General features: G+C 40.7%; 1 protein-coding gene across 3 annotated transcripts in view; it reads right to left on the reverse strand.

Annotated features, from left to right (window-relative positions):
• MTMR8 (myotubularin related protein 8) overlaps positions 1 to 27,300 on the reverse strand; it is a 42,621-nt gene extending 15,321 nt beyond the window's left edge. For 2 of the 3 annotated variants that reach the window (XM_075008235.1, XM_075008234.1), the window contains exons 1-10: positions 27,203 to 27,300; positions 20,425 to 20,547; positions 19,101 to 19,263; positions 16,708 to 16,865; positions 15,052 to 15,180; positions 12,367 to 12,501; positions 9,856 to 9,988; positions 3,646 to 3,755; positions 2,519 to 2,644; positions 622 to 671 (exon numbers count right to left, since the gene is read on the reverse strand). In XM_075008235.1, the coding sequence (XP_074864336.1) occupies positions 622 to 671; positions 2,519 to 2,644; positions 3,646 to 3,755; positions 9,856 to 9,988; positions 12,367 to 12,501; positions 15,052 to 15,180; positions 16,708 to 16,865; positions 19,101 to 19,263; positions 20,425 to 20,547; positions 27,203 to 27,226 (1,151 nt within the window). In that variant the 5' untranslated portion in view covers positions 27,227 to 27,300. Of the gene's footprint in view, positions 1 to 621; positions 672 to 2,518; positions 2,645 to 3,645; positions 3,756 to 9,855; positions 9,989 to 12,366; positions 12,502 to 15,051; positions 15,181 to 16,707; positions 16,866 to 19,090; positions 19,264 to 20,424; positions 20,548 to 27,202 lie in introns of those variants that run through there. The other variant, XM_075008236.1, reaches the window with a different exon arrangement.
• Positions 27,301 to 27,545: the final 245 nt, after the last annotated feature.

Raw genomic sequence — 27,545 nt, forward strand, 5'->3', positions numbered from 1 at the left:
TTTCCCCATTGTGTTCCAGTCCAAGAAAAAAATATTTGACTACAATGTAAAAGAATTATTTTCATACTGATACAATCATTAAATAAAATTCAGTTCAATACAAAGCCTCAGTTCTCACCCACTTAATGTTACAGAATAATCAGATTTTCTTCCTAGTGTTAGTCTGGACCAAGTAATTCTCTTTATTTTCCATTTGTTTCATTATTATAGAGTGTAAATGGACTATCAGTTACATTTTGATAAGCCCACAGAATCTTAAATTGTTTAGTATTTATGGAGGGAAGTTAAAGCTGCACATACTCTAAGTATTTGTTGGGATCTGCCCTCAACCCTGGTCAAATAGAAGGGTCTCATTTGTAAAGAACCCCTCCAAAATGTGAGTGCTTCACACCAAGAATTAATGTAATATCAGTCCATTGTACAGATGGGGAAATGAGAGCATGAAGGTTAAATAATTTGCTCAACCTTTTGTAAATCAATGGAAGAATAAGACAAAAACGTACACAAAAGCCAAGGGTTGATGAATTTCCATGGATTCCAGCGGAAAAAAAGCAAACATATATATGTGACATTTTACCTTCAACCCTACTATTGTTAATACTGAATATAATCTGCTCTTACCTGTGAGAGAACTTGTGGCCCATTGCAATCCATTCCTTTTCTATTAGAACCTTCAGTTTCAAAGAGAGAAAGTAAATGAAAAACTATTAAACAGCTTGAAAAAAGTGAAATGATGTATTAATACTACAGATTTCTTACAGCTAGGCTTAGTGGATAATATCAGTCATACCCTTTATACTTATTCACAAAATGTTAATGAAAATAAGATGCTTTATGGAATCAGAACTATGCTCCATCATCAATATTACACTATTGTTGGGGTAATATGTTATTCTCAATCATAATAATCCTGTGAGAATCTCTGTATGGCCACATTGCTACTGATTCTGCTTTATTAATATAAGAATTAATTTCAGTAAATATTACTACTCCAGTAACCCCTTCACAACATAACCCCACAGATCAGACATCTGGACATTTCTTCTTGAGGTGCATGCTAAAACCATCACTGTTTATTCCACTACACAGCCACTTCATTCCAAACAAACGCCAAAATTTTCTGATACACAGTGCAGAAAATTAGAATTTAGCGAATTTTATTTATTTTTTTTAAGAACACACATGGGAATGCAAAGAGCATTCTATCAAAATAGTGTTGGCCAAAGTTTCTGGCTTTAAAAGTAGCTGGATATCTTGGTTTATTTGAGATGTTTCAATTTTACATAGGTATGAACTGCACAAAACCCTTGTCAAAGAAAAGGTATGACAGCATTTTAGGAAAGACTCTTACAGTGATGCACTGAGTAAATAAATTGGTGCCGTAAAGACTTATCTTTTCAGACTCTATTACATAGCTCCAAAGTCATCATCCAAGGATTTAAAGAACAAAAGAGATCCCTAAATTTATAGGCAGTATTTCTTTGGTGAATACGTTAACTGTTTGTTTTAATAACTGGAAGATCCCAAAGCCATTATATTCACCTAGGAACAATCATTTTATGATTCTTAAGGTACACTGGATGTTCCAAAAAGAAAAACATTCTCTCTTATTATGTTAGCACCTAGTGGCCCTGGATCAGGATCAGGTCCCACTGTCATTGCAATATCATACACACTACCAAGCTGACCATGCTGAGATCACAGGTTCCAACAGAAACTTCACAATTATTATTTGTTGTAGCATAGCAGCCAGGATCCCTAGCCTTGACCAAGACACCATCATATAAATAAAGGCATGTTGCAGTAAAATTTAGCAGCAAAACAAGTTAGCAATTGGCCTGAGAGGACAATCTTCAATTCATGATGCAGTGCAGTTGCCTCTGTCAAGAAGACAAAAAGTCTCAGAGTTTTGTATTTCTTTCTGTTTCGCTTCAAGGAGCTAATAAGCAACAGCCCATCCCTAATGGGTTTGTAACAAATGAATGTGGGCAAAGATGAAGCACATCATGTTAAGGTACATTTTACACTGTCAATTTAGCAAAAAAAATCCAGGTAACTAATTTGTTAAAAGCAAACCAGTGAAAGTGAACACTGAGCAGTGGGCTTTAAATCAGTGACGCATGGGCTTCATGATGGCCTCCACACAGGGTGAATTTTACCCCAACTGTAATGGGCCTTAAAACAACAACCTTCCATCCCATCCTCTTTATAAATATTGATGTCCTATACTCATGCACATCTTGCCAAGATGCCTCATTAGGAGGTTCCATTTTGGCTATGCAAGGCTATAGAGATTTGAATAATAAATCATGTGCTAGCTTTCTGTACACAAGCTATTCAAAGCAACTATAATTTAAACATAAATAAGTTAGCTTCTATAGGTCACTTACTGAATCTAAAAAGCCTGCTGCTGAAAGCGATCTAAAGTGTTTAATCAGGGTTTATTTACATTCCAAACTACTTTGTAAAGCTACAAAGCATAAGTTATTTTTAAAACCCAAATTATTTCTGTTCTTACCATGAGTCCTTTAAATGTTCTATAAAAAGGGTCTAAGAGGATGCTAGCCAGAGAACAGACCTGGGCTGTACGGTCCCAGCCATCTGAGCAGTGGACTAAGACACTAGCTTTTTCTTCTTTCACTGCCTGCAGAGAAGAGAGTAAAACAGAATACAATGTAACAGCTTTCTGTTTGTGACAGCTAAACACAATCCCTTCATCTTGCAACTTCTGCTTTATCTTTAACAGTTACCAACAGACATTACAGAACAAATAAAGAGACATGGTAGAAACAGCAAGGAAGGGTCAGAGAGAGAGAGAGAAGGCAGATTTCAGCAATATGAACATGCAATTACTCAGCCCATGTATATCCAGAGACATATCATATATAGTTGTATTTTTTGCTGCCTCACTTCTTATGGGCATTAGAGGGCTGGGGGGAAAAGGGGGAAGAAATCTTAAGGATGTAAATTACAAAAGGATAGTGGCAGTGTGGACTAGGGCTTCTTCCCATATTATTCTGTCTTTGTACTGGTAGCAGAAGACAAATATAAAATAACTTCTCTTAAAAAAAATCAAGAGGAGATTTCACAATGGAGCAGCCCAGAGAAGACAAGAGAATAATACAAGGCAATTGATTTCTACCAATCATTTCTTGCCTTCCCTTCACAGTTACTGAAGGACCATTTCCTGCATAAAATTTGCTTCTTTTAATAAATCTGCAGCAAAGTTATGTTCCTTATAATGGCTCATAGAAACAGAGGGATGTGTTAAAAGTTTAAAATTATGCCACTTTGTAATATATAGTGATAGAAGACGACAAACTCATAATGAAACCCTGAAAAGCACCAGTTTTAATAAGTAGTGGAAGTGTTAAGAAAATACTGCAAACAATGCATAACCTAAGTAACTTCAGGACACAGAGGTGTTTTTTTCAATTATTCAAATTGAAGTAAAATAAAATTAATCAGAACAAATGAGTAGTAGGCAAAGTTGCTCATTAGTATATACTGGATAGTTTCAATTAACGTAGGAAATCACTTTATTACAGTCATAAGAACACACACACAGACAATTAGGTTATCACTAACGTGTGTGTGTGTGTGTGTGTGTGTGTGTGTTTTAAATTTCTATGGAGAGAGTCATACCTTAGCTAGAAAGACACCAGCATCCATTACAGCTTTAATGTGCCGCAACCACCCTGAGCTCTCCAGGCCAGTAAGGAAGTCACTCATTGAAGGAGATTTTGCTTCACACGCTGAAAGCACAAAAGAATTAGTTGAGATTTCTCATATGAAATAAATAGTGACCATGATTTTCCAATCCCATCCTATCCATCAGTGTTAATCCTCCTCCTCTGAACAACAGTGACAAAGCTTGGTTGCTCCTGAAAGCTAATAGTCTCTGGAAACAAGAACAGGAATCAGTTGTCTCTCTTTAAAGAGATCACATAAAATGGGTAGTGAGTATAAAAAATAAAATTCTTTAGCTGGCAGAGGGCTCTAGTCTTTAAGCCTGATGTAATCTTTTCCCTCCTCCTTACATCACAATAATCAAAATTCATTTCAAAAGAGCTCTTGCCAATCAAGACAGGCAATTAAGGTGTTATGTATTTACTCATCCCTTCATTATGGGACATCACACATTCAAAAACCACCAGCATACAACCACTATAAGAAACTTGACAAAAGAAAGATGGGGAGTTCTAATCTCTAGAAGCAAACGACACATCTGACCTCAAAGAGGTCTCAAATAATATGTTGAAAAGCATATTTGAAAACGCTTATAAGTTTATTGGTCAATAGCTCCTCATCACCTGTAAGAGCCACTATCACGGTCAAGGCCTTCTAGCCAACAAGATAAAATAGGAGTAAAACTACCATTTATTTTGTCTTTTCACCCTCTCCAAAACAAATCAGTCATTCAGAGGTACTCTACAGCAGTTCTTCTGCATCAACCACCCCCACTGTCCAGTTCAGCCTGCTTTAAAAATACTGGATCCTACCAGATCAGCTGGTCCGGGCATCAATTATTTGATCACTCCGTAGCACTAAACTGGCAACTAAATTAACCTCCCATATGGAACAGGAGAGAAAAGGACTTAGGGTATCAGCTTCACAATGTTCCCCAGCCTCTGCCAACAGAAGGATGTTTACTACAGTGTATACGCCAGCAGTAAGTACTGTATGAATATCATCACTCTTCTCTTTCATCTTTTAGGGCAGGGCAGGGCAGGGCAGGGCCAGGCAAAATACAGCCCATCAAGCCAGTAGATCTAGTCCGCAAGATCCCTGCCAGCCCCACCCCTGCAGCTGCTCAGAAAAGCTGGCCATGAGGCCCCGTTTGTCTGTGAACAAGCTGTGAACCTGGGGGAGAGGGGGACAGAGGCTTTGTATGCTGCACCTCCCCACCCCAGCAAAATCTCAGACCTCTCATTGACCAGTTTCCAGCCAATGGGAGTTGCCTTTCTGAAGAACAGGCAGCACTCTGTGTACCCCCTTCCCCCTCCCCTCAAGCTCAAAGCTGCTCATAGATGCACATGGCCCTGCAGCAACTGCTCTGAGCAACCTGCAGTGACACGGCAGGCAGGGAACCTGCTGGTCTGCTGTCTGGACGTTGTGGTATAAGAAGAAAGTTGTCATGGGAAAAGAGGGAAGGTCCTCTCATGGACTGATACAGCTGGTTAAGAAAGGAAACAAAGGGCAGGAATTAATGGTCAGTTCTCAGAATGGAGAGTGATAACTGTTGGCGTCCACCAAGAGTCTGTACTGGGACCAATCCTATTTAGTCTATTTATGATTTGGAGAAGGAGTAAACAGTGAGGTTGCAAAATGTGCTGATGACACTAAACTGCTCAAGATAGTTAAGAACAAAGACTGTGAAGAGCTTCAAAAGGATCTCACAAAATTAGGTGATTCAGCAACAAATTGGCATATGAATTTTAATATGGATGAATGCAAAGTAATGCATGTTATAAATTCCTCTATAGAGAACATGTCCCTGGCCATGGGCTGTGAGGTTTGTGTGTGCCTTCCACTACCCTTTACCAGATAGCCTCGAGATGTCAAGCAGTTTTAAATTAAAGATAGGATTTTTATGGACTTAACAGTCTTCCCCACTAATCTGTGTAGGAATAAAATTAAAGTGAACAATGATTTATTTACAAAAAACAGTGTTTAAGTAACCATATAACTCAGGTAAATGCAAGGTATAGGGAGTGACCGTTAGGGCTGCCCGTTGCCTATGCATATTCATAAGCTAATTGCCTATTCATGAGCATCGGTTTGAATTCAGATGCACGGATTGGACCATTTATGATGCTCATGAATATGTAAACGGAACGTGCATCCTGGTTGCCGGGGCAACGCAGGTGCGGACCTGACACCTGCGAGTGTTCAACCAGGTCCGCCCCAGCTCTATAAATTCTGGAGCGCAGCCCGGCTTCGCCAGTCCGTCGGGGAGCAGCGGAGAAGAGGACAACGGACCCAGAAGAGCAAAAAGGACTGAGTTTGGAGCTGGACTCAGCCTTGGCCGAAGACTCTTCGAGAAGTGCCGAAGCAGACCCGCGTGTCAATCTATGCACCCCAGCCACAGTGGGACGCAGAAGCCTTTTCGAAGGGCTCCGGCTAAGAAGCCTTTTTGAAGAGCTCCAGTGAAGAAGAACTGAGCTGAACTCACTAAAGGCCTCAGATTTTACCTGAGGCAGGCTCGCCAGGCAGATCGTGCCGGCAGGTGCCCTGCCTGGGGAGCTGCATAAGCGGCGGCCTCTGCTGGCCGGCGGCGGAGCTGCTGCCGCTTTTAGCCAGGGGTTTTTGTTAACCAAGGTGGCCTTTTCCCCTGGCCTCCTCTTCTTTTTCCTATCTATACTATCCGCCTGCCGCGGCTGCCAGTAAAAAGCGCGCCGTGAGGGCTTCATTTCCTAGGTTCCCGTGGAGACCCTCGGGCCCGGCGCCCGGACTGACAGATCAGGAAGAGGATAGGTATTTAATAACTACTCCCCACAAACATTAGGGATATTAGCTTAACTTACTAGAGTTAGGGTTTACATATTGTTAGCATTAGTAATACTGATCCCTTGTTGTTACTATACACAAGGTAGAGTAAATAATAATACGGTTTTAATCGTCTTAAATTGTGGAACCCCGTTTCCAGGGTTCTCATTTGTAAAGCACAGGAGGCGGTCTACTGACCTAGCCGCTTTACCTTTTGCATACATAATAGAAGATTAGATAGGGGTTCTAATCTAAAGGGAACCAGAACTGATTGCTCCCCCCGCTGGGTAGAGCTCACCCAAGCGGGGGTTGAAGCATAGGGGGATAACCCGGTAAAGGGAGAACCCCAATTAGGATTCCACATGTAGTATTAAAATAGAAGAGTAATTAGAAGGGATATCCCATTAAGGGGGTACCCATATTAAGTAAATCCCTACAGGGTTACATTAGGCCTCAGACGTCGTTAATAAGTCTTGAGGCGGCCATAGGAGGCAGGTATCCTATTAATATTTATTAATTGTATACATATAAGAAGTCCTAGGGTAGTGGCTATAGCTATTTTTGGAGGCCCCATCTGCCTGGCCAGCAGGGGGAACCTCACCTAGGCAGTAAAAGCATAACAACTGTTCCCTTGGGTCGCTGGGGGACCTAGGGTTGAACATCACCGGCCATTTTCCTAAAAAAAGGAGAAAAGTGCTCTGAAGGGGGCGGGTGCCCCAAGTAAGAGGAATATAATATTGTATAGTTCCTCCCGAGGCAGGGCAGTAAAGGGGCTCCCTTGCCAGGGGGGTCCGACATAGGCAGCTCTCGGGAGGCGTCGTATTATAGTCCCTTTAGGCCCAAAAACTACCCATAATTGAGCGTTTGGGACGCTGAGGCGAAGGGAAGCCAGCGCAGTCTTATTTTATTGCGCTGGGGTCTTTTCGGGCAAAAATATCCCATAAATCTGGAAGCCCGTTACCAGACTAAATAACCTGGCATAATTAAATATATAGAAACGTATTAATATATAACATAAAGAGAAACATAAAGATATATACATATTTAAATAAATACACAAGTAAATATATAGCAGAGTAATTATTATCAGTTCTGGTTTATTTCTTTTCCCTTATAGCACACGCACGGAAGAGCACCAAGTTGTGCATCCCAGTGGAGCCAACAGTAAGTCTAAGAAGGGTATAGCTTGAATGTCGTAACTACAAAGAATACAACAAAGGGGCTATTAGTCAGCCAGTCCCAAATCCTGTGCTGAGACTCAGGGAACAGGGAAGGATATAGTTGTAGCTTCTAGAAATATTAAATAGACACATAGAAAAATAAAGTGTGGTAACATAGTAAATAAATAGGAAAGAGAAAACGTTACATTGTAAAAACCTAGCTCTTGTCAAAATAAAAAGAAACTTAGTTGTGGACAGTTGACCCCTTGTCTGTCATCTTTTCTAGGGAACAAACGGGCTCTGTCGCACACCCTGTAAACCCCTTTGGATCAGACACTGTTGACATCGATCCAGGTAGCGGGGTAAAACCTGGGCTGGTGCTTGGTGGCTGGTGGAGAATCTTAGGCAGCCTTATTGGGCCCTTGGTTGCCTCTGTATTGGCCACTGCAGCTTGACCTGTGCCAGCCTCCGTAGATCGTTAATGCACATTGTAAAAAATAAGCCCAACTATACATACAAAATGATAGGGAGTAATTTAACCATAACCACTCAAGAGAGATCTTGGAGTCATTGTGGATTGTCCTCTGAAAACATCTAATCAGTGTGCGTCAACAGTCAAAAAAAAGGAAGCAGAATTTTAGGAATCATTTAAAAAGGGATAGCAAATAACACAACAAATATCTTATTGCTTCTCTATAAATCCATGGTATGCCCATATTTGAATACTGCATACAAATATGGTTGCCTCATCTCAAAAAGAGAGAGCTTGGCATTGGAAAAGATTCAGAGACAAGCAACAACTTGATAGGGGTTTGGAATGGGTGCCATATGAAGAGAAATTAAAAAGACGAACTTTTCAGCTTAGAAAAGAGGAGCCTAAGATGGGGATATGATAAAGGTCTATAAAATCATGATATGTACGGAGAAAGTGAATAAGGACAAGTTATTTACTCCTTTCCACAACATAGGAACAAAATTAATAGGTAGCAGGTTTAAAAACAAAAGAATTTTTTTCTTCACACAATGCACAGTCAACCTGTGGAACTCCTTGCCACAGGATGTTGTGAAGATCAGACTATCAGGGTTCAGAAAAGAATTAGATAAAGTCATGGAGGTTAGGTCTATCGATACTTACTAGCTAGGATGGGTAGGAGTGGTGTCCCTAGTCTCTGTCTGTCAGAGGTTGAATATGAATAACAGGAGCAGAATCACTCAACTATTACATGTTCCGTTCACACCCTCTGGGGCATTTGGCATTGGCCACTTTCAGAAGTCAGGACATTGGCCTAGACGTATGCTTGGTCTGAACCACTATGGCCGTTTTTACGCTCTTATGGGAGTTGCTCAGGTAAGGGTTTCCCAGCCAAAGCCTGCCTGTGGCACCCAGTGCCTCACCCTCCTCTCCTTCCTAACACCTCTCTCCTGACCCCACATCTCTCACGCTTTCTGGCCACCCTTCTGTACCCATACCCCCTGACAGATCCTGCCACAGGTCACAAGCCCCTCCTGCCCTAGGTCACATAGTAGTACAAGGCCTTGAGAATGTCCACAGGCATTTAAGAACAAATTTTGCTAAAGAAGTTAAAAAGAAATGAACTATTTAATGCAAGTTAGCTTGCCTGCAGGAGAGCTCTGAAACCTGCTCCTACATCACACAGATTGCTCATACCAAAATAACCCAAATTAAAAACAAATCCAACAAAATTTTAATTATATGTCAGGACTTCATAAATGAAATAATCACCTTATGGTGAAAGGCTACAATTGTCTTACTTTCATTGTTTTTGTTTTTGTGTATGGAAAAGAGATTTACTTCTTATGACCTAATAAATTTGCTAAATATTAACTTCTAATTTAGATGCTTAGTAAAACTGAACACAGTGCCTGTTATCAGATCCTTTTTTAAAGTATGGAATATTGTTGCAATTGGGTCAGTTCCAAGATATTAGAGAGACAAGGTGGGTGAGGTAATACCTTTTTTAGGCCAGCTTGTTGGTGAGAGAAACATAGAGCTCTTCTTCAAAAGCTTGTCTCTTTTGCCAAGAAAATTTTGACACACATTTTACCACAAGCTAAAATGGTACAACACTCAATTTTTTTTTCCTATGCAGCAAAACACACACTGGCTTTGTCTATTGGGGAGTGTAAGTTATGACAGAAGGCAATAAGGAACAAGACGTGGACTAATCAAAGTAAAGTGCCAGACCTTCCAAGAGTTTCTGCAAGCTGCTCCGCATCACATGGATATTTTCTATGCCAATGAATTTAAAGTGAATGTTGTCATAGTTATCTTCATTCTCATAACCTTTCCCAGCAGCTCGGTTTGCCATGGCATTTAACTGTAGAAATCAAGTGAAACAAACATATAAGCAAACCTGGTTTGCAAATACTTTTCAATTCCAGAACACCAGCTATCAGGCAAAAAAAGTTCAAAAAGTGTATGTGGAGATGGTGAACATTGTTGGTTTTGGTTATTTTTGCCCAGATATTGCTCCCAGTAGTTTTACTAAAATTATGTGTACATACAGTCAACAAGCCCTAAGAAAGGCCTACAAAAAACTTGGATGCCAATTTCAAGCTGCCGAAGACAAATATTATCAAAAGCTTGTTTACAATTGAGGCTCATTTTCTCTTTTTAATTGAGAAGCCAGAAAAAAAGACAGAGGTAACAGTTATCTAGTAGAAACATTCTTACAAAGCACCTAAATGTGCAACGTGCTGCACAAATACTAAAAGGATTCCAAAGCATTTTAAAAACAGAGTTTGATCAATCACTGAAATGCGGCCAACTCAGAGAAGGCACAGTGCAGCTCTTTATCAGCAACACACACACAAGGCATAAGTTTACAACAGAATGGAATTGAGCCAGGCCCATATAAAAGTTACCATACAATCTACACTGGCCACAGGTGGATCAAACCTCAATTTTAACTCTGAATTTCAAATCCACAGACTTTGGAAGTGGAGAAGTTTGTGTCCATGGAAAGGAATGAGGTAGATCGAGTTAGATAAAGTAAATCCCCAAAATGCACAGGCTGGGGGAAGCTGGGAGGGCTGCTGCTCCAGCTGGGAGAAGCCATGCCACTGCAGCTCTCTGCCCAGTAGGGCTTCTCACAGCTGGGGGAAGCTGGACAGGCAGCCACATCTGGCTCCCAGAGTGGTGGGGAGCTAGGAAACAAGCTGCCCATGGGCTGGTCAGTTTCACGGCTCCCACCAGCGGAGGGGGGCCAGAATCCTGGTCCCCAGCTCCCCTCCACTCAGTGGAGCCAGGGAACTGGCCAGAGGTGGTGCCCTTGTCAGTTTCCTGGCTCCCCAGCATTGTACAGGAAATCTGACTTATGCAGGGGTTGCGAGAACACAACCTCAGTGTAAGTCGAGGGTCTACTGTCCACAACCTTGGTAGCAAAGAGTGACAGAAAATCTAGATTATTTCATTCTACTTAAACAGGTTAGACACTGGCTGCTGAGAGGGAGAAATCTGCTTAATCTCCTCCCTTACCACCAAGTGGATTATCACTGAAGAGTCATTCATTTAATCGTACGTCGATGGAACACCTCTCAAAGTGTAAGTGAGAGCCACACAAATGCCAGTAGAATGTATTATGATCAATGTTACTACAAACAAATGATTATGGAACAAACACCACAGCAGAATTAGCTCTGGGAAACACCATACCTGGCAGTCTTGTTGAAATATCTTCTGTTTTCTCCTGGTGGCAAAAACCAAATTTGCACTCATTTTGTCCCATATCTAGTCTAATAGAGGTAATGACAATATTCCCTAATAACAGATGAGCTCACTATTTACAAATGCAAAATGGCCAAGAGTGTACTAGCCTTTTTTCTTATTTTGGTAGTTGTATTCCCTTATACCTAGAACTCCTCATGAACAGGCCCATATAGCCATCGCAGCTTGTTTGCAAACTATTTATGTCTCAATATGTAATCATTAAATGTTACACTGCAACTTCATGCAAACATTTCCCAATGCCCTGAGAGAGAGCTATTACTGAGCAAACATCCCAGCATTGAAATTTTAGTCATGAATTGCCATTACTGAGGTAAAAGTAATTCCATCTACTGTGATGGCAGGTTTCACAGTACACTAGCAACTTTTATTCTCACTGATGTAGAAGTAATTTTAATTAATATTGCATCAGAAAATTGAAGGAAATGTACTTCTTCAGACTGCATGAAACTGGATAATCCTTGTATGCCACTGTGCCTCCCAACCACACCAATATTGGCATTTCAGACTGGTGCAACCAGTACTTAAAACTCCCAGCTAATAAAATGATACGATAAATGATAAAACTCGGGGCCTAACCACTGTAGAGAGAGCCATACCATTGCATCAGTCAACCACTAAAGGCCATTAAACTTGGGCTACTCTTAGCCATAATATCAGATAATCTGGACTATTCCAGGAATGAGTGCCCTTATCACCACACCTTAATCAAAGAAAAATGAATGGGCAGAGGTGAGACATTAGCACCAAGCAGAGAAGCTGGTCAATGAGTTTATCATTATGGAGTTGTGAAATGAACACCCATTTCATGAGGAAGAAAGGAGTGTCCTCTGACATCCCCCACCATAAATTTAGCAGATTTTCCTCATCCTATACAAAATTACAGAGCTGAAAACCATGATCCATAGGAAGCAGTGTTGATATAAGATGTGAACTTAAGGAATATCCAGAAATCTCATTAAGTGATACCTTTGGTCTTGTGTCTACAACATACATGAAGGGACTCCCCGGGTTGGCTTGTCTAATTGCCTGCAGCATCTGTTCATCCTCCAGACAGCGAGCACTCAACCCAGAAAGAGGCTGGCTACAGCGACATATGGCAGCCTAAAACACACAATAGTTTACTGTAGGGAAGAGATCAAAACCAGAGATATTTATTGCTCTGAGCAATACACTAATATTTGAAGGGGATGCTTCCAAGCCTGGCCTTGTTTCATTGTAGAACTCCCATCAAGCTGACAAATCAATGAAGAATTCTAGCTCAATCTTAATCCAAAGTGGGTAGTGCTTTTATGGAGACAGTTACCCACCCTCCACTCAAATGCATTGCTCTTCTGTTTAATGATTCCTCCAAGTTGTAATAATCAGGCCTCCAAATTTACCCAAATTGTGCACTCAACTGTTAAAATCATGTGGAAATTCAAAATATCATAACCTATAGCAATAAATGTACACAGGAAGATACAAAATGACGATAGAATAACTGAATTAGTCTAAACACAAAGTCTAGCTGATATGATTCACTGACTGTTGACATTATGCTCACTAAAAACAGAGTACATGGAGCTGGAAGTTAAGGAGCTAAAATCTGTATGTCAGGCCTAATAGATGAATAATGAAGGAATGGGCTAATTAGGCTATTATGACTAATTGATGAATAATGAAGGGATGGGCTATTCCACTCACCACTCTCCTTTTTGGGTCCTTAAAACAAAGATTTTGTGGGGAAAATACCAAAGAACCAAACCTAAACAACATATGGAAAGACCAGGAGGCAGCAACTGAAGTGAGCATCATCATGGATGCCACTCCTACTGTTTCCTGGGACTTCACTATCCTCACAGGTAGGGCCAGAAAGACACCCAGATGACACCACCATCTCTACCAGCTCCAGCTGAATCCCAACCACCACATACGATGAGCGTAATCATCTTTAACACTATCCAAGTGACTGTCAAACTAGCTTTTTCCTTCTGCTAAACCTAGCCTTTAAACAACCCGAGTAACAGCATCTCCAGCGCACCTGAACTAACTTCTCTTTTACCCACGAAGGTAAATACTATCACCTTTGATTCCATCTAAGACTATGTCCACACTCGAGCAATCTGTTGACAGAAGTCAACAGATTGCGGCCAGACTGCCCAGTGGACTGAAAGAGTGATCCGTCCTGTCAACAGAGTGTGGCTGGACTGCTCTCTCAATAAAATAGCCAACTGGAAGCACAGCAGATAGGGCTGCCTGGTGTCCTGGAAGCCTTATCCGTCAACAGAGGGACCTCTGGAATGTCCTGACCAACTTTCCATCAGAGGCATTCTGCCTCATGGGGAGCAGCAGAACGCTGTTGATAGAAGTGCTGCATTCTGTCAATTTACTGTCCACAGAACATCGTGGGAACGTGGACACTCCATTGATTTTGCCAGCAAACACTACTTTCATCAAAAAAGCTCCCTTGTATTGGTGTAGTCTAAGAAATTAACACCAGGGATTTTTTCTTTTAAAGCCTCTCTCCAGCTAAAGAGAACAAGGGATATTGTTAAAATTAAAGCCAGACCCACTTTAATATATTCCATTTCAAATATTTTAATATTTTCCCCTTCTTTTCCATCTCTTTCACAAAAGGTTTAAAGGATTTTTATGGTGTACACACCACAGTACCAAACAGGCTAAGGTCTCTACATACAAGGCTGGACATTGTTTAATGATGGACAGCGACTGGACTACATTCACCTTTGGCCCAGTCGTTCCAACACAAACATATCCCAACTGTTGCTGTCCTCCCTTCCCCTTTTCTACTCCACCTTTCCTATTTTGACTTCCTCTCATGACTTTAATTCGCTGTCATCAAGCCACACTTGTATCCATGCTGAACATGACTGTAAACTTCAGTAGTTTCCGACAACACAACTCCATGCAATTGTGTCAAAGCAGGCTTTCTTAGGAAAGTACCTTGAGCCCATTAATTGAACAGTGATAGTATTTTGCTAGCCTCTGTGCCCGAAACAATGCTGAAATGAATTTTAAAAAGCTTCCTTCTACTCTTCATTGAGAACAAATTTCACTTCTGAATTTTTTACATATGTACACACACGCACGCACATGCGATAAATTTGTTCCAAGCTATTTCCTCCTGTTCAGAATTCAGAAAATTTAACTGAGTTAAGTTGCAATTTGTTACATATTGTTCACTGTAACAAACCCAAAAAGGCAGTTCTTACAATTGGTCACAGTGACATATCAAAGAGGAAGTTTGAAAGGATCACTTTATGCTGTTTCACCAAGCATTTCTGTTATTTGGGGAAAAAGAGAAAGTTAACAAAAAGGTCACAACTTCTGATAGCTGAAATCGTGTTTGTCTAAAAATTTCTTCAGACATGTAGAACAGTAGATGCACTTGTATATCATTCTCATATATGGATATCAAGTGCTTTTAAGAAAAAAACACAACAATCCTCAACTCCTTACAAAGTAGGTCAGCATTACCCATATCTCAGATTATACCAGGTCACATAGTAAGTTAGTGGCAGAGGTAACATCTGACTTCTACTCAAACTCCTCAGTTGTTCTTCTAACAACTTGTCACATTCTCTTCCTAAATTAAAACTGGATGGGCAGTAAGAAAAAAATAACGAGAAAAGTAGAATGTGAATAACTAACATTATTTTCTTGGTAAAGATAGGAAAGCACTGGGATCCGCCCTCTGCTTCTGAACTTTGAACTTCCAACCACAGTTGCTTTACTAGCAGCCTTTGGTACCACTATTTCTGGAGGGTATGTGTTGCAGACCTAGAGTACAAACAGAGGGGTGGGGGAAAATCAAAACATTAAATTATTTGCCAGCTTGACATTCGGATGCCTGATTGCTCATTAAAGATTTATTACCTAGCTTGTATAGTAACCATAGATCATCCTGAGATACAACCTAAATTAATCTATTTTGGAAGAATGAAATAATTAATGATGTTTTTCAGACACGTGAAACCCTACCTTTAATATGGATGCACAAAACATTAAATATACATTTGATATGTATTCCCTTTTGTCCTTGAAGCAAGACAATACCAATGAATAAAACAGTAAAATTACACTAATAAAACACATCTTCTGAGGGTTGTGGTTTATGCTGAAGTGAAGATTGTAAGTGAAGAAATGGTTGCCCTAAAGTTACCTAAAATAACTGCCTCCTATGTCCCGAACATCTTGGAATGAGTTCAAATCATACAAAGTTTATCCTCTGAGCCCAGTGTTATCCCAATACTCAAATCATTTTCAGCCCCTCAAACATTTTATGGTTTGGGGAATTTTCACAATATACTTCAGACACAAACTACTGTCAATACTAAGCTTTACTGAGATTGTTGTTTTTAAATCTAACTGGGAAACACTAGAGGAATTAAAAATAAAGAGATCCCAGAAGACTTGGGCTGAAGCCTATGTTTCAAAAGTGACTAATGATTTTGGGTGATTAACTTCAGACTCCTAAAGAAGCTTAATTTTCTACCAACTTCCCTCTAGGGAAAAACAGATACCTTTCTGAGGTCTCATCAAGTTGGATACCGAAAAACTGAGCCACCAAAAATTATTTGTCACATCAGAAAATTAGGTCTGTTTTCCTTGGTAGGTATCCATTGCATGGTGGTAGAAGTATACCAACAACGCAATTTAATAGACTACCACCTTGCTCAGATTTGATTGCTTTGGTCTTTTATCCAGGAAAAGCATCTTTCCATGCACAATTTCCAAGGAAACAAAGAACATTTTAAAGCAGCTCTCTAAATAAGTGATGCTTAAAATCTTTTTTGATATGAAGCTTTATGGGAGGTAACTGAACTTAAAAGGAGAGAAGACGGCAACAGGAGCAGTGGAAGAATCCAGGAGCTAGACCCCTTCTTCCTGAAAGAGGATGGAAATCAACTCAGAATGACCCAGGCATTTTACTGCTTTTATTGTTTTCCTTTCCTTCCCAGAACAGAAGGCAGAATGATTCCACTGCTTTTCCACACATCTGCTACATACCCAGGTGAGTAGATATGGGCAAGGGGATTGGGAAGGTTCCCTTTTACCAAGGAAAGCTAAAATAATCTTAGTTTTCTGGTGAAATTATTTGATGCTTCTCTAAAACATACCAGATACTCATTTTTCAGTTGGACCATGCAATTCAAGCAGACCCTGAAGCTCTCTACTCTTTTACAATATCTTGGGCTTCCTATCAAGACAAGGGTGCTTTAGATAGGCTGAGCTGAGTTCTCCAAAGGCATCAGTCATACAAATAAAAGGAAGTTAACAGAATGGCTACTTTGTACAATAAATTACCTCATAGTCTTTATTTGCATCTGTTATTTCCCAGTAGTCATTTGGAATTCCCATACGCTGATAATCTACTTTTAAATCAATCAGCTTCCATCCAATCTCCCGGTTATCTTTAGGCATTTTGGGGTTATAAGAAAATGCATAAAGTTCTTCAGGTTTCACTGGATAAAGGAAATTTAAAAATTAAGTAGAAAAAATAAAATACATGAACAAGAAAGGGAAACATTCAACATTTTCTCCTAAAGTTTGTCCCTAAATTTAAGCACGCATGGCAAATCACAGTTCTGCAGCCAGATTGCAACTAAATAGAAGCTAGCAGAACCGAACCTTTTCTGGTTTGTTGGCATATCATTATATCAAGCATTTAAAACCAACACTAAAGGATGATTAAAGAATGATTGAGAGAACTGCAAACATACATATGCCATTACACCATATCATGGAATTGAAGAAAAAAGTATCAAGTCTCCTGTATTTTTATAGCATGACCAACCAACTAATTTTGCTAGTAGTTTGTAATACACTTCTTCATTCTCTCTAGAGAAAATCTTTGCATACATGCTGCTAATGACAACATGCATTCTGTCTCTAACCCATGATGATGAAAAACCTGTAAACATTGTCTATTAGAAGGAACTGTTTAAAGTATCTCCTTAGGACATAAGAGATCATGTATGTGGTACAACTTCTTCTGTATGACTAACATCTTTGATCAAAATTGATTTTAAGTATCTTTTTCCCCACCATTTCTATGCGTTCACTTGTGGAACTTCATTCAGCTTGAACAAGCTATCTAGCCTGCTTCTCGAGCATTCAGAATCAGATTTTAGTCACTGTAAATTGCCACTGTTTAGGGCCCCCTGATATTAAGTCCATATGTAGCACCTATACCTTGTATCACGGTGCTAAACAAAATACTGCACTAAAATCCACCTTCTAAAGGCAAGTAACAACTAAAATTAAGTATTTTAAAACTGAAAAATATTAATTTTAGACTTAAAGCAATTTTATTTAACATTGTTTAAGACAACATTGGCATTTTCCAGCAATCCATGAAGAGTTAGTCCACAAACTGCGAAGAGCAACTCAAACAATACCATTCTTATCAGCCTGTAGCTTCCCATTTCAATAGTGCACTTTTCTTCATGCAGAAAAACTTGATAGATCTCTTGAGTATTACTGTCAGCCCAACAAGAGCTTTAGGCTGAGTCTGACAAATGGTAATTCCTCCATTCCCTCTACACCACACCTCCAATTTCCTTCCTTCTGTTAAAAAAAATGTAAATCCTGTCAATAACTCACTCTGTTGATCCTCAAGACAGCAAGCTCTCCTGAGACAGATTGAGTCCTGCCAGTGTCTGATAAAGTACCCAGCTTGCCAAAGAGATAACCCTCAACTGTCAAATAGTAGCAAATAATGAATAATTATTTGCTCTGCCAAAACCAATGAAGCAGGAATGCAAACAAATCTTAAACTGACACGAGTAAACTGAGAACCCACAAATAGGATAGTATAGTTACAGTAAGTTACATATACAGCCACAGGGCAACAGAAATCAACCAGTTTTTCATCTCCTGCAAGACATGGGTACCATGATATCTGTAATATTTCACAGCTACAGGAACAGTACATTAATAAACATTAATAACATTAATAAAGCACCAGAAACTTATGACCATATGCCAGATAATGTATTAGAATTTAAAAAAAAAAAAAAAACTTTATAAACAAAAAAGACAAATCACTCAGGAGATAAAGGGGGGGGGCGCGGTTGTATCATTGTATTCCTCCAAGTTTTAGAAAAAACAGGTTTCAAGTACTTTGCTTGGACAGTGTAGGAAAAGCCTGTACTGCACCTATACAAAGGACTTCACTTTTTATCAGTTTGGCATCTTTCACTAATACTAGAAGAGAATCGCAAGAGTTCTTGTGGGACAGCAGACTGGAAACAGTTCAGAGGGCATTAACAATTAAGAACTGCCATACCAGGTCAGTCCAAAGGTCCAGCTAGCCCAATACCCTGTGTTCCAACAGTGGCCAATGCCAGATGACTCAGGGAATGAAACAGGATAGGTAATAAATCATCAAGCGATCCACTCCTTGTCACCCATTCCCAGCTTCTGGCAGTTCTGCCCTGAGAGTCTTCCAATCACCTCATTTACACAGTGGTAAAACCTGTATTTAATTGCAAGCTGCCAGCCCTCTTCTGAGGGCCAGAATTTTGTGCTACAATACTCTAAGTAAACAGCAGTTGCCTGTAGCGAAAATGACTTCAGATTTCAAATTCTTCTTTCCTGTGCTGCTTAGGAAAAGCCAACAACCAGAACTTTCCTCATTGCACACACTTACAATTAAGTTTCCTTTAGATTTCAAAAACAGACTCACTCATGAGTACCTGGCTGTGAAAGTTTAAGTAAGGATGTATATACTTCATGGCAATCCCGTTCATGTCCAATGACAAAGTGTGCCACCCGGAAGTTCTTGCAATGAATAAGCAATGGGCATCCAGATGTGGTCAAAGGCAACTTCTCCACAGTAGCTATATGGTGATGAAGAATCTGAAAACAGGAAAGGAGACTAAACCTTCATGCATCAGAAGACAAGTGAGAACTATAAATAGATGTGAATGATACTACGGTAATATTCGTGAGAACTTCCTGGTTACTGTTCCCTTTCTACAATGTTTTTACAGAAACTACTCTGATACACAAAGTTTTATTCACAAATTAAAAGACTTACATTAGCAAACAAGAAAAATGTTCCTGGAGATTTACTGTTCTGCAGATTCACAGTAAGTCCGCTGCATGACCCAACATTGTGCAGTGACTGGCATTTGACATACCTATTATATATCTGCTTATAATAAGAGCCAACAACATTGCATCATCTAAGTTATTCTGGTAAAAGAAACTATAATTATTACGTACCTAGTACAATATCAGGGCTAGTCCATACTACCACTTAAAACAATGTAGCTTTAATCATTCAGTGATGTGAAAATGACACTCCCTGAAATATGTAAGTTATACCAACTTAAATTGTCCACACCAAGCCATGGTGGCAACTGCAGACATAGCTCCTACCTCTCACAGAAATGGAATAACTATACTGACAGGAGAGCACTCTCCCACTGGCACAGTACCTCTTCACCAGATACGCTACACCAGCACAACTGTATCAGTATAGCTGCACTAGTGGAGTGCAGTAATGCACACTTGCCCTCAGAAGGGATGCTGTCTTCAACTTTTCATACATCTTAATGCTGTCTATTAAGGTACGTACATTATGGTCTAGTGCAGTGTCTCCCAAAGTGTGGTACGTGTGCCACCAGTGCTACGTGAAAGGACTTCCAGGGATACGCGGCAGAAAATAAATTACTAAAATCAGGAGATAAGCACTGGGACGGGAGCATTGGGAGAGTAGTATGCCGATGTGGCTGAAGTCCCAAAAGGGGCGTGCAAATGTTTTAACTTTGGGAAACACTGGTCTACTGTATTGAACTTAGGGGTAGCAGGCAAGCAAGCTGTGTTCTGTTCCTAAATTTAATACTGTTTGAAGTGTAAGGACTATATTTGAGTATTCTATTTACTCTCTTTGATGCAAAAAGTGTTTAAAAAAACCATGTATTACTGACCTCAGAATTAATGGCACCATAATAGCATATAACCAAAATCAGGAATTTAAATTTAAATTTATGAGCTCCACACAATACAACATACCCATGTTTCTTTTCGGACTTCAGCAGAAGCATCTACGTAGATCAGATGGGTAGCTGTCAGGTATAACGTCCCATTTGCTGGCTTCCTGTTGGTATAACGATCTAGTAGTTTGACATTTTCTACCTGCAATATGGAAAACAGAAAAAAAGCAAATCAACTTTCAGCCACAAGATCTGTATGTGATGTAGTGGGGGATACGTGTGTGGCTCACAGAGGGTGTGGGGCTCCTGCTGAGGGTAATCAAGTCGATCAGGTGACACTTCTGGACTGCAGACAAAGGAGGAGGTGGAGCCTGAGGGGTTTGAATTGGAACTGGGAATTGGAAAGCAGTTAGTCTGGGCTGGGAGAGAGAGAGACAAAGGGACCAAGAGGGGGCAAGGCCCCGGCTCCAGGGGCTGCTCGGGGAACTCCTCTCCCCAGCATGAATTGGACTGGCTGTCTCTGACTGCTGTAGTGATTCCTCTGTACGATGCTGTGCCCTGTTGGCTAATAAACCCACTGTTCTCCTGCTGAGTGAGAGTCACTCCTGCCTGAGGACAGGGTGCAGAGCCTGGGGACCCCTGAACCCCATCACACTGTAATTTAGGTCTGAACTGCAGCATATACAGATGTTAAAAGCACAGCTCTGAAACAATGCTTTAAAAAGAACGCAGAGTTAAGGTTTTTCCTGTAACATTAACTCCAACAGATTGCACATCTTGTATGTTTTACGCTACAGATGAATAGATACAGCCTAAAAAGATTCTCTTCACCCCAAATGATTAACTCCTGATAGCAACTAACATTTTAGTTCTGTGTTTATCAAGCATTACGGTAATTGGTTAAAGGCTGTAAGCAGATTTCATGCCTGAGCTGGTTATGAAGGTCTGCATTTTGCAAGGTTGCAGAGATATTTTAAGGTTTAAGACAATACAGGAAGGAAAAAATGCTGTATGTGTAACATAACCAAGTTCACTCTGCTGTAGAAATTGTCCTCTAGAATTTCTTACACTTCTGGATGCTTGATTTTTCAATTCTAACATTGCATTGATGTTGGCACACCATTTTTCTAAGCCACACTAAAGTAACTAGTAGAGTCAATAGAAAATTGCAATGCTCTGAAAAACATTCAGTTTTAAAATATTGAACTAATTTTCATCAAGCTCATATGCTTCCTCAATAAGGACAGTAAGATACAATAACTTTGTTTTAACAGATAAACAAAAAAAAAAGCGAAAAAAATCAGAATGTACACCGGAAGTATCTTTCTTACACGGACACACACCCATGTGCATTCACACATACCACTCCAATAAACGTCAAAAGTGAAAAGTCCTTGTGGGACTAAGATGAAGCATGAAATATTTCAGGGGGAAAAAAAAGTAAGAAAATTTTAAGCAACTGGAAGGAGAGGTTTAGAACATAAGCCTCTTTTCAATATTATGGCTGTAGCCATACCTACCCCTCCCTTTCTGAAGGGTCATATTAAATAAGGCACTGACATGAATATGCAGCACCCGCAAGCACCGCTTTGGGAACTCACACAGCCCATGTAGCCAGGTGCCTTTTGAAAGCCCCTTCGTCTTAAAACCAAATAGGAAGAAGGGGCTTTCGAAAGGCCCCTGGCTACACAGGCAGCATGCGTTCCAAAAGCAGCATTTTCGAATCATGCGTGGCCGCCATTACACTACTGAGGCACTGCATATTCATGTCACCACCTCATTAGCATGTTTCAAACTCCCTCATTAACGTGCTCCTTCCGAAAGGGAGGGGTAGTGTGGCCACAACCTAAATGTTTAAATCATTAGCAAAAAGCGCCATATTCATCCCTTATCAGTCTAATAAAGAATAGTGGTATGAACATTAAAGTGCCTAGTTCAAGAATACTTAATTATCCCCATCAATATATACTAGAGCTAGTGTTTAAAAATTATATAGTATAGCTAAAGAATAAAAAAATTATTAATTTTATTGAAAGGGCCATACCAACAAATTAACAGCTGGCAGGATTTGCTTACCACGAAAACATCATGCCACTTGCAAGATTACCTAATATTCTTAAAGACATTAATATTTTCTTTTAAGTTGTCCTCCAATTTTAGCCACATACATGCCTGTTTGGTTGAGTATTTGCATATCCTGGAACATGTAGAATTCAAATATATAAGAGCCCTATTTTAATCACTTCATGAACCAGTATCCTTAAAAATTTCCACTTGGAACAACCAGTTATAGTAAGAAAGCATCACAGGTCATTAATTCACAAAATTTTCTTCCAATTACTTGATACAGCTGTTGTGTAACATTCCAAACTTGTTAGATGCATTTTAAACAAATGGAAGGATGTTCAAAATATACATTCTTTAAATGGTGGCAAAAAACAGAATATTAATTGGAAGAAAATTATGTTTTCTGCTTGAATCAATCCTGGCAAAATATAAGCTGATAGCAGAGCTAGTCAAAAGTTGTGTAATCAATAATGCCTTTTTGTTTGGTGTCTTCCGTTTTCAATTAAAACTCAAAGAATTTCAAGAAAAAAAAATGATGCAAATTAAGATGCGCATCTTAGACTTTTTTATGGTAAATAAAACATTTCCCAAACAGCTCTATTTGACTGTACCCAGGTCTGAAGTTCTATTCACAATGATTATATGGGAAACAGCAGTTCACGTTCATCCACATTATCCCACCAATGTGACTCAACTTTCATCCTAGACTTTGTCTACAGCTGTGCTGCTGTGGTAAACAGCTGTTTCCCATAAGGTTTCCCATGTAGCCACTCTTTGCCAGCAGAAGAGTTCTCCTACCTGCAAGATAAAACCATATCCAAAGAGAAACAGCAGCTTTGTCCACACTGGCACTTTTCATTGGTAAGAGTTTTGTCAGTCAGGGGTTGTGGTATTTTTACACCCCAACCAACAAAAGTGCTATTGTAGACTTAGACTAAATAGACAACCTATAGATCTGTAAACCATCAGTTAGCACCAACCAGTGAGGTCATTTGCGTATCATCAACTAGAATTGATTCTACTATATTAATTTATTTCTCTTAGGTCACTGAATAGCTAGCTTTATGTTACTACTAACTTGAGTTAATTAAACAAGTGAATAACAACCCAGTTGCAAACCCCCAAGTAATCCTAAAATCAAGTTTAAAAAAAACAAACAAACAAAACCAACAACTCGTGGTCAATAATGACCTAAATCAGTTTTTTTTTAAAAAAATGTATTTTCCCTTCTTTTAAATATAAGCAAAATATTTCTGGGCATGTTTCATAAATCTTACTCACCTTTAAAAAAGTTAGTAATTTGCAGCATCACATAATTTAGAACAGCCTGAGAAATTAATTTGTAATTTTTTACTGACTCCCAAGTCTTAATTACAAATGGAAGAGAGAGCATGTTCAGTTTTTATCTAAAACTATTCATTTTAAGCAAATTATGAACAATTTTAAACAATCAGAAAAGCGTTTCACCTTTTTGGCATTCAGAACTGTATGCTAATTGGAACAGAGCAAGCCTTTTAAGTTACTGTAACTGCTCCAAAACTTTAGGTCCACAGGAGAAATTGATTGGCATAGCCAGTTTGTAATAAGTCCCCTGTATGAACACTACCAGTTTGATTTTTATTCTGGAAGAGGGTTAGCTCACTTTATGACTGGAGTAATTATTTCAAAATAAGGTAGAACACCTGGGTCTGCAATAGATTTGCTGGTCAATGTCCTTGTGTTGACAAGCTCTAGTTACACACACAAGTATCTACACTTCCATTTATGATGGCAAAACTTATGCAAATTAGGGATAAATCTTCATATGCACAGTGCTAGGTCTGTGGGAAAGTTTCTTCAGCCAAAGTAACTAATGCCTCTCACTGGGAGTAGATTATGTCATCAGGTGAGCTCTCCCATCAGCACAGAGTAGATATAGGAGCAATCTTACACCAGCGCAGCTGAATGGGTACAGCTCCACCATTGTAAGCTCTCTATAGGTCAAGTAAAGCGAGATTATCTGATAAGTACTGTTCATGACTATCAAAAACTGGAATGCTAAAGGAAAAATTCCATTATGGTCATGACACAAACATGCATAACTTTGGATCTAATGAAATGCATCTCTTATGTAAAACTCATTGAAGACTGCAACAAAACTATAGTTACTTTAATTGTTTGAATCCAAGATGCTTGGTAGCCCTCAACTGTAATTCATCTGTCTGTCCAAGACATTAAAAACAACTCAAGAGGCAATGAAAAAATCTCAAGAAAGGATATCCACCTCATCCCTAAAAACTGAAAATTTAATTAGAGAGTCATTTCATCTCATCTTGAATCACATGTTCATAAGTATTTTTAAAGGTGACTGCTCCCATGGAAGCAACAAAATACACTTAAAGGTTCAGTAAAAACACCTGTGTGCACACAGCATCCTATCATCTAGTGAAAATAAAACTTTTGTTATGGATTTTTATTGAAAGATCACAGCACAAAAGTGCAGTAAGCAAAGATTATAAAACTCACATTCCAGTTCCCACATCTGAAATTCAAGAGTGAACAGATACTCTTAACATCATAATTAAACAATAAAACCATAACACAGAAAATTGGTTCTTTATAGCAATGGTTTAATGCCACGCATCCTAAATATAAGCTTCCAGATTGCAATTTAAGATCTGTTAGAACTTCACATTTTATGAAATCATAGGACATCCATCAACTTACTACTGCAGTACAATTGTGATCAGCAAACAAAAAAAAAATCACTGAAGTACAGAAGATATACACACTTTTACACAATATACAATCTTTATTATTTTTACTATAAAATTAACGGGCTCAAATGATTTCTGATAATAAAGAAAATTTTCACTGCTGCTGCTACATATCAGTCACAACCGTGGTATGGGGCATTTCAGAAAAAAGAAGCTTCAGAATTCCAAATCTGTAGTCCAAACCCAACAATGGAAGTGATCAAACCTGAGACAAAAAAGCAACCGAGAAGAAGAAAAGTGGAAAACCTGTCTTTGGAAAACTGCCATGAAGAAAATACCTGGCAGTGGGGGGCGGACAGAACAGAGATAGCTTAGGGCATTTCAGGGACCAGAGGGTAACAGGGAGAAGTTTTAAGAAGCTAGGAAATGGTGGTTTGGAGGCTAAGGAGAGCATGGGAGGTTTTCAGGGACCCTGAAGAACCTGTAAGGTGAAAGAGTTTCAGATATATTTGAAAAGGGTTGAGAGCACTAGGAAAGCCAGGGGGTGGGGGTGTCACGGAGATGCAGGTGCACTGGAGAAGCCTGGGAATGACCTAGGATAGGGCTCTGCAATCTGCAGCTATGGAACCATGCTCCTGATTATTTTCGATAAACAGTGAATGTCTAAAACCCCAAAAATGAACAACTCGTATCTAAATAACAAACTATGTGGTCTTCAAACACTGGATAACTCCGGCTAGCATACTCCAGAAAGAAAGAAGGTTTGGGAGTAATGTTCAGGAATACAGTGGTACAAACACCACGTAAAGTGTGAGGAAATAAAATGTTAAAAGTTTGCAAATGTCCTGCAGTAAACATGTATCGCAATACAAATCCTGTGCACGCAGTTCTTTAAAAATGGGTTACAAAAAGTATGGTTTCACATTATTTATTAAGGACTGTCTCATTTTCACATGCATTGCAGCTCTTGAATTATTGATTTTTTTTTAACCGAATTGGAAAAAATGACTCATCTTTCTCTTTTGGTTGCAGATCCATGACTTACTAGATAAGAAAGTTGACAACAAGGAAGCCCAGAAGGTAGGAGATGGAGCAGCAGAAGGGACAGAAAATGGGTCACTGAGGAATCTGGTGCAGGAAATAAAAGATGTAGGGAGGGAGCAAATGGGGGCACTGAGGAAGCCAACGGTGAGTAGGATGGGGGCACTGAGGAAGCCAGGGCAGGATGAAGGAGATAGAAGGGCACAGAGGAAACCAAGGGAAAGGAGACTGGAGGGGGCACAGAAGAAGCTGAGGCAGGAGGAAGATGACTGAGCGGATAGCGGCACAGAGGAAGCCGAGGCAGGAGGAAAGAGATGGGGGGTTGGGGGCACAGAGGAAGCCAGGGCAGGAGGTAGAAGACTGGGAAGGCCCAGAGGAAGCTGGGCCAGGAGGTAGGAGACTGGGGGGGGGGGGGGCAGAGGAAAGAGGAGGGACACGGAGGGAGGAGATTGGGGGCACAGAGAAAGCTAGGAGAGGAGGAAGGAGCTTGGGGGAATACCGAGGAAAGAGGAGCAGGAGGAAGGAAACGGGGGGGGGTACCGAGGAAAGAGGAGCAGGAGGAAGGAGACTGGGGGCACAGAGAAAGCTAGGAGAGGAGGAAGGAGCTTGGGGGGATACAGAGGAAAGAGGAGCAGGAAGAAGGAGCCTGGGGGGATGGGGCACAAAGGAAAGAGGAGTAGGAGGATGGGGGCAGGGAGGAGGGGGCACAGAGGGGGATGGGGCACAGAGGAAAGAGGGGCAGGGAGGAGGGGGCACAGAGGAGGAGGGGGCACAGAGGAAAGAGGGGCAGGAGGAAGGAGCCTGGGGGGATGGGGCACAGAGGAAAGAGGGGCAGGGAGGAGGGGCAGGAGACGCTGGAGCAGTCGGGGTAGGAGACAGGGAAGGAAGCGGATGAGGAGCCGCAGGGGAGGGGGCGCCACGGGGGAAGGACGGAGCGGCCCGGAGGACCCGGGGCACGCCGAGGTGACGGAGACAAGCCGGGCTGAGGAAGCGGGGGCATTAGCGCTGCCGGAGCCCGTCTGTGGGCGCCGCCGCTGGAGCCGGCTGTCCTACCTTGGGGGTGGTGATGTGTTCCATGGCCCCGTCCCGAGCTGCCCGCTCCCCTCACTTAGGAGCCACCATGGCTCACAACCCAGCCGCCACCTCCGCCATCGGCACGGGCCAGCTCCCGCCCGCCCCCTCAAACACCGCGAGACTCCGGCGAGAAGCTCGGGCCGCCATCTTGGCAGAGGGCAACGTGCCCCTACGCGCGCAGCTGGGCGCCCATGACGAAAGGTGCTGCGGGTCAGGCCAAAGGACCCAGCGTGGAGAGGGTCCGAGGCCAGAGAGGTGTGGTGCAGACACAGCCCGACCTGCAGCGGCTCATCCGCAGCAGGGCTAACAGCGCCCACGCCTT

Source organism: Carettochelys insculpta, chromosome 13, assembly GCF_033958435.1.
Source record: "Carettochelys insculpta isolate YL-2023 chromosome 13, ASM3395843v1, whole genome shotgun sequence".
Classification (NCBI taxonomy): Eukaryota; Metazoa; Chordata; order Testudines; family Carettochelyidae; genus Carettochelys; species Carettochelys insculpta.